This window comes from Diabrotica undecimpunctata, chromosome 2, assembly GCF_040954645.1.
Source record: "Diabrotica undecimpunctata isolate CICGRU chromosome 2, icDiaUnde3, whole genome shotgun sequence".
NCBI classification, from domain to species: Eukaryota; Metazoa; Arthropoda; class Insecta; order Coleoptera; family Chrysomelidae; genus Diabrotica; species Diabrotica undecimpunctata.
In genome coordinates this window covers 119,734,799-119,743,215 of record NC_092804.1, presented here as the reverse complement: position 1 = coordinate 119,743,215, position 8,417 = coordinate 119,734,799, and the positions used below count along the sequence as shown (strand labels likewise).

General features: G+C 32.4%; 1 protein-coding gene across 1 annotated transcript; it reads right to left on the bottom strand.

The window, feature by feature from the left end:
- Positions 1–1,039: 1,039 nt before the first annotated feature.
- Positions 1,040–7,408, bottom strand: LOC140433427 (uncharacterized). Its single transcript, XM_072521437.1, has 2 exons — positions 7,076–7,408; positions 1,040–1,485 (listed from the first exon to the last, which is right to left on the bottom strand). The coding sequence occupies exons 1-2, from the start codon at positions 7,131–7,133 to the stop codon at positions 1,106–1,108; spliced, it is 438 nt and encodes a 145-aa protein (XP_072377538.1). The 5' UTR covers positions 7,134–7,408; the 3' UTR covers positions 1,040–1,105.
- Between the last annotated feature and the right edge of the window lie 1,009 nt (positions 7,409–8,417).

Here is an 8,417-nt window from a genome sequence, read left to right as displayed (position 1 = left end):
GTAGTCTCTATAGTAGTGAAGATATTGAAATAAGGACAAAAAAATATTCTTGGAAAAACCGAATGCCATTTACACGTTTTTCTCGAAAATCCGCTGTAACTAATTTGAACGTATGGAAGTTTAAGACATTATAAAAGATATTAAACCATCAAACCATTAATAAGTATTGTAGGCGTGGTTCTTTCAAGATTATGCTTTTACAAGGTTAAGATAAGAAGGTTTCAGTTCGGAGAAATGAATGCAACTACCTTAGTTCGAACACACTTTCAGCGAATGATCTAATACATGTGTTTTAACATTTTAATATCTAAAAACCATTTTGTTTTGTAAACAGCACTATTATATACCTTTAAGGGCGTAGACGCAAAATTTTTGGGCCAATGCTTTTTAAATGCAATAATTTTTTTCGAATCCTGAGAAAACTAATAAGTATTTTTGAAAAATTTAAACGCAAAATAAAAGATAACATTATTACCGAGGGCCGAAAGTCCCTGAAAACTTCTATAATGTTTAGTTTAGTAGGTGAGTGACAGTGGTGAAAAAGAAGAGAAAATTAAGTGGGATATTTAATTTCAAATATCTCATTCAAAAGAAACTTTTTGTTTATTCCAACGATTGCATTATTACCGAGGGTCGAAAGTCCGTTAGAATAAACAAAAAGATTCTTTTAAATGAGATATTTGAAATTAAATATCCCACTTAATTCTCTCTTTTTTTCACCACTGATATTTACTAAACTAAACTTTATAGAAGTTTTCAGGGACTTTCGGCCCTCGGTAATAATGTAATCTTTTACTCTGCGTTTAAATTTTTCAAAAATATTTATTAGTTTTCTCGGGATTCGAAACAAATGAATGAATTTAAAAAGCATTGGCTCGAAATTTTGCGCCTACGCTTTTAAAATCTTCAAGTTATCTTTTTGTTTACTTTTTTTTATTTATAAGATATGGCAATGTTCTTCCAAGATTGTAAACATTTTATTTATGCTATTAAAAATGTTATAGTTTTATAACAGAAGGGATCAAATTAGAAAAAGTCAATTTATTAAATAATTTAATATATTATTCACAAATTGCATATATTATGATAATAATAACAGTCTAATTTATGGTATGATTTCTATCCTTTGAACATTAACAATACTTCTGGAACTTCTCTGGCAATAAACTTCAATAGCTAAATTTGAAGGAGTCTTTAACATTTCACACATTTTCTTCCTATTGTATCTTTGACAAATAACGTCTTCTGTGGAATCTTTTTTAATCAGTGTGTAACATCCAGTTTTAAGAGGTTCCGTTCGTTTTTTACCAGATATGTCACAATCTAGAAGAATAACTTCATCCGTGAAGAGACCTATTCCTTGGCAATTGTTTATTTCTGGAAATGGTTCTATACAGGCTTTTGTTAAGTTGCTAAGGTTGATTGGTTGAATATCTATATATGAATCGAAGCACATATCTGAGTCGGGTTCTATGGGATGCATTTCTGAAAATTACAAATAATGATCAGATTATTAGAAAAAAGTTATAGAGTAAAACGTGAATATAAAAAGTTCTCTTTCGAAATTTATTTAGAAAATAAAGAAATATTATAATTTATCCCTGAGAGATCAATAAGCATGAATACCAAAATATTATTTGCTATTTTTATTGGCAACTAACCACAATTTCAGTTTAAAATACGTTTATTGTAACGTTTTGATTTCTACTTCGGACTATCCCCGAAGTTATTAAAGCAATAAGGAAAATATGTAGATCTTTAACAGAAAACAGATGGCAGAATAACCTATGAAAATTAGAAGAAAACCATAGCAATATCTGGAAATTGCTAAAAGCGGGAAAATGCACAAAAATGCCTCCAATATATACAGACAGACAGATATAAGAAAACTACAGATCCATGTCTCTACTGTAAAATCTAGCCAGAGTAGTCAGCAAGGCAAAAAATAGATTTCAATAAAATCAAAAGACCAAGCTATGCCAACACAGTATTTATTTCTACATAACTCTAATAAGTTTACCATGACCACTGTAATTTTTTACCTTTTTTTTTAATTCTGATTTGCTAAATTTTGCTTACAGTACCAGAAGTACCACTAATCAAATAATATTTTAAAAATCCTTACGTAAATTTGATATATTTAAATACCTTTAAATTGATAAAAAAAATGGAAGTAAACAAAAATTTTCACCGCAATTGAAAATCTTTGTCCGGAAGTTAACCAAGATTTGTTTTTAGACGTTTTTTTAACCCGTAATACAACGGAGAGAACAAAATCGAATAAAGAGCTTATCCAATTAATTACAAAAAAAAACTGAAATGACCAGTGACCAGTGGCCTATATGAAACTAATAAACCTATTAGGATTAAAGAGTAGTTAACAAATAAAGAAATTGAGGCAAAGTCACCAACTGACGCGTCAAAAAAATTACAAGAAAATCTGTCCACTGTTTTAGTAACTATTAGTAACTATTAAAGAATATACCCTATTTTGTTTTAATCTCTACTACTTGAGAATAGAAAAAAGTTAAACAAATAAAATAAAGAACCAGTGCACATCAATACAACACATCGCAAATTAAAGAGGTTCTTTTAAGGTACCTAACAGGAAAGCTCACTCCGTTCAGGCACCAACAAGGAGCAAAACCATAACTACCCCAGCTACACCAGTTTCTACTATCCGAAGCTATGCACAAGGAACAAAGAAAGTAGCAGAAGAAACAAAGAAAAATGAAACCGAGAACTTAATGGCATATCTCAACGAACAGATAAAAAATTTCATGAAAATGTTCAAGAAAATCACAATTGTAGTGATTGAATCAAGAATTTCATATTCTATGATAAACTATGATATCTACATGAATTACTTCAGAGATAACTCTGGAGGCACAGCCATCCTGGTGAGAAAAAAAAAAGAATATCGAACCCCAATCAATTCTTACACCAGGTGGATTGGTCAAATCAAGCCAAATACATAGGAGTAACGATTGACAAAAAACTGACCTTCACAGAAAACGTGACACAAATAGTCAATAACTCTTAAACAATCAGGAGTCAACTCTCATCACTAACAGAGCAAAAGAGTTGCCAGAGATTTAAAATAAATATTAGTGTAGCAAATAGCACAATTTTGCTAACATTCATCTACCCCTCAGAAGCCTGGGGACATACGAGTACGTGTACATCCAACAGAACAAAAATATAAGTCGTATGATAATAGAGGCTGTAAACATACATAAAAACGTCCTACTAAGCTACTTCTTAAGGAAAACAAAACAAAAAAAATCCTAAGAGCAATATACACAGACAACAAAGGTCACACTTAATATTTAACAATCTCAGGACTTACCAAAACAGACTATTACGAGAGTTGAGAGTAGAAGACCCTGAAACATCTAATCTTGAGATACTCACGTAATAGTTAGAATGAACACAATAACAGAAACCCCCCTCCAAAGAAAAACGAACACTATGCTCTTTAAAAAAAATATATACCCCTATATGTATATTTTATTTCCTTTCATTTCAGTTATATTTAGTTTTACTAACCATTCACTATATTTCAAAATAAAAACAAATATCCATATACACGTAATGTGTGGGCCGCATACACCTGGGAATGCACACTTCACTCATTATTTTTATTCTGATTTTTGTTTAATTTAACCTTCACTAATCACCTTCGGTTGCAGTAGCCACACATACCGTCATGCCATCAATTAGAAGAAAATAATACAACTGCACTTCAGGTAGGTCCAAAAGGATCAAGGATGCTAAAACTGAGCATTGAGGTCATGTATAGATAAACATGGACAAGAGGAGAGTAACATCGATTTTGTTAATTCCACGACTGAGTGACCCAACACAAAGTCCGGACAGCAAGATACCGACCTAGGCGATGGCTCATAAGTTCAGTCATTTTAGCCATTCAAAGGTAGTAAGCTACCCCTAAAATTAAGTAACCTGTAGTTATTGTAGGTTAGGATAAGCAACGAAAGATGTCATTACCCAGGGCATCCAAAGTAAAAATCAGTACAACTTCCCCTCTCGAAATCTGCTTCGAAGGTAAGGTGTAGAAGGATAGCTTGGAGGTCAGATCTATACTACTCCAACGGAGTGTGACCGGTTTTATCTTTAGACATGTGGGTCCTAATGTTTATTTTAAACACAGGTGGCTCTGTAGGAGCTGGGTTGTACGCTTATTTGTGTGTGTGTATGACATTCATGGTTGAAATTAGACCAGAAACTAGAATAAGAACTAGAATACGAAGTAACTTGGAAACAAGTAAAATGAGAATAAGAATAACACGAAAGGCACTGGGACAAGAAATAACAACATCAGAAATACGTTCAGGATATACAACATAAACGAATGGGTGCAAGTTAGAAAGGAAGAAGGGAATAGTCACATTGGCGGAGTGACAAGAAATAGAATAGTTGTAATAGCTTGAGGTAAGTCACCAATCAACAAGAAGGATATGTCAGAATAGGAAAAAATGACAAGACAATATTTTAATATATTAGAAAAAATTAGAAGAAGATGAGGTTTAATACTATTAGTATTGTAATTCCTAATATTAAAGGAATCTTATATAAATAGAATATTCTATCTTTTTTAAACTAGAAACATAATAACTAAAAAAGCATACTTTAACTGACCGTTACTAAGTCTTACATCCTACCACAACTTCCGCTGGACCAAGAGGGTTTGTATGTACCTAACAGAGGCACTAGAGAAAAAAATTTAAACATAAGACATGTAGAAAAAACCAGGGAATGTCACATACCAACCTATTTATGCGGTATTGACTACACCAAAGCATCAGAGCATCCTCGTAGAAATAGTTATACTCTATCATCATTTGATCTATCTAATAAAAAATCTGTATGAAAATAACAGCAGTTGGGTCAAGGTAAAAAGTGAAATTACTAAGTATTTTTTTGTTAATAAGGGTGTGCGAAAGGGGTGCAAACTGAGACCCATGCTGTTCAACATATACGGTCAGTGGATTATGAGACATGCTTTAGAGAACTGGGGAAGAGAAATTACCATCAATGGTACCAAAATTAATTAATAACTATAAAATAATTTAAATATGAAGAAAATCTATTATATCTAAACATTCTTTCTCTTATTTATTATTATATTTTATCTTAACCTCTTACTAAAAATCTTGGGTTATAGAAGCCATAAAAAACACTGACACATCAAGTTAATGTAGATCTTCTGTCAGGCGTAATAACCATCAAAATAGACGATCATAAGCTGCGAAACCTGAGCATTAAGGTCACGTGTGACAAGCGTGATCTCGATGGTTAGTCCTTTTGGGTGCACACCCGGCGAAAGAATAACAAAATTGATTTTGCCAATTCGGCGGCTGAGTAACCGAACACAAACAGTTCAAATAGAGACATCAACATAGGTAGGTGGCTCCTTATCTGCAACAACACTTTTTTTGGGACACAGCTCATGTAATAAAAGTAAATTTAGTCATTCATAGAGTGAAAAGCGGTTTCAGCTACTCCTTAAATTAGGTGGACTAACCACACAAAAAAAAACAGTGGATGTGCCATTACCTAGTGCATCTAAGGTAAGGTAAGCCTCCTAATTCGTTATGTCCTGCGAGGAGGAGAGGTGGTGGCATAGTTTAGGGGTCAAAGGTACCACTATGTGACGGAGTGTGACCGGTTTGATCTTCAAGCATGTGGGTCCCACTGTTACAATAGAACACACATGTCCCTCTAAGCTAGGTTGTGCGCGTGTGTATGTGTACATCGAAACACTTTCACTTATCTCGGCTTCATAAAAACAAAACAGTGGATATGCAGTGAAAAATAGAGGAAAAATTGCACTGATCAAGAGAGTCATGACGAAAGTTATAAAGATTTGGAAAAGTCATCGTGTAACGCTTGACACCTAAGAAACATTAGTTAACAGCATCCTATTCCCTATATTCGTATTTCTACCTTAATGTTGGATATTGGAACGAATAAACAAATAGAAAACAGATGCCTTTGAAATGCCTTTGAAATGTATTACTAGCGTCGAATGCTTAGAGTATCTTGGACCGAGCAAAGAACTAATTTACCGTTCCTACAGGAGATCTAAATAAGGAAAAGACTATTCGGCTTCGTGTTTAAACGACATGGTTGGGAACGACTTACAGTGACATGGTCCTCGGAAAAAGAAGTTGAGGAAGATCGCCAAACAGATATTCAATTTTTATTACGAAACTCATAGATAAGTCTCTACCACAATCAAAAATAATGACGAAATTTTATGATAAATGTAAACTGACAGTACAAGAGATTTTACGAAATCACGATGCTTAACGACAAGCTACCGCCTTGAAACAAGACTGTCTTGAAATAGACTAAGATAACATAAACATCTTTATTGCTTATCTGTGCTGCCTATGTCATAATTTCCTTAATTAAAAAGAAAACATGTATACATTTCAAACACTAGACAGTACAATAAAGTACTGGCTGTGAATATTGCTGTGATCACTACTCACGTCCGCGATTAGATGTTTGATAAATTATAAACAGTATGACAACCCAATATGGACAAAAGAGTTTATATGAAAAGGTAAAGGTTAAACAAGAAGAGATCTAATTAAAAGTGAGGACATATTATGTAATGGAATAAATATATATGTGCTGCAAACAACAAGACAGTTAAAGTAAACATAAGATAAAGTAAATATTTAAACATATTCCAAAAGGCAAAAGAGATAAATAAAAAAAAATAAAAATTCTAAAGACCATCAAAAAATGATCAACATTTTGTGAAGATGGAACAATCAAAGCCTAATCACTCTGGTGATGGAGAAGAAGGGGAAAACATATCTGCACGTTGTTGCTGTCGTGAAAACACAATAATAAGTAAGGACGAAATATGTCAAAAAGCGAAAGAAAACCCGACATAAATGTGACAAGCAGCTTAACCATTAACAAACAATATGTTTAACTCTTAAATGTATCTTACTGATTTACAATTATACATTTTGTACAGAAAAATATTGCCAATGAAATTGGAATATTCGAACCAAATTGTCTATCATGTACTCACCTCTACATTCAACGAGTCCTAGACTAACGAACAAAAGAACTAAGAGTTTATTCACCATCCTTAATTTTACAAATCCGTGTTCACCTTTTCACTTTCAGAGATGGATTAAACATAATTTTTTAAATAGATCCTTCTACCTGTGCTATATCAATGTGGAAATAATTAGCAAATAAGTATTGTTTTCTGTAAATTCATGACTAGTGTGACCTTCGCTTGTTTTTCTAATATAGGTGCGATTTAAAACATTCATTCCATCAAAATCAAATAGTATCTTTCCTCTTAAAGGCTTACGGCCTTTAAAGTGAATATATCCTTATGTATAATTATCTTCTTCTAAAAACAAATGTAATATTAAATATTTAATAATATATTTGAAAATATTTAATATTGAAAAAAGAATATTATTGCAATAATTGAAACAGTTTCTTATCGTTTTATATTTACATTTTTAAACAATACTCAATACTCCAGTCGTCACAGACAAAAATGCCACTTATCCTCTAAAAATCATACGAACACGTTGAATTTTGCCAAGAACGTAAAATTTAGAACAGCAAAAAAGTTTACCACTTTTACTCTCGTGCTTTCTACTAAAACCCCCCTCGTAGTGAGGTAAAACCTAAATAAATAGAATAACCAAGAATCTGTACGCCGTAGAAACAAATGTTTTACATAAAAAATGTAGGTGAGATATTTTTGAATAAAAATATTTATTAGCACTTTTTATGTAGAATGAACGGTTCTCTTAGAAACAACGCTTGAAGCGACCGGCGGTTTTGAATGTCAGTTGCGCGCATGAAATCAATGTTATATAAAATTTGTATTAACTCGATGTTGAAAATTTTATATCTTTTGATCTGAGTGTTCTCTGAACAAAAATCAAAATTTGTTTTAAAGGCAAAGAGTGCAGCTTTCGTATGCAGTTTTTGTATTTTGCTGCAAATAAAGTTAGTTTTTATGAAAAAAAAAAATGACTAATATATCGTCAACATATCGTAGCCAACATGTAGGTTTGAGCATTGATGTGGAGCCGAGTTGGAGCCGGCAGACAGAACTTATTTGGAAGTTTTATTTTCCATAAACCAACGTAACTTCTTAAGGCACAAAACTAAATACTTCTTAAACAACAACAAAAAAATTCTTCACCTTCCCCAAAAAAAAAAAATAATAAAATAACTTAAATTCTTTTTTCTCCCTTCAAGTTCTGCCCGCCGCAAACTCAACAACTTATCTCCAGGAAGTTCTGTTCCAAAATAGCCATTACATTATTCTTTTTCCCTTTTGACAAGGGAATCGATTATCTTATCATCGATATCGATGTTCGAAAGTCATAAAAATGAAA

Coding starts and splice junctions, on each gene's coding strand:
- LOC140433427 (XM_072521437.1), bottom strand. CDS start 7,133: ATGGTGAATAAACTCTTAGTTCTTTTGTTCGTTAGTCTAGGACTCGTT. Junction 1,486..7,075: donor AGGACTCGTTGAATGTAGAG/GTGAGTACATGA, acceptor TGTAATTTTCAG/AAATGCATCCCATAGAACCC.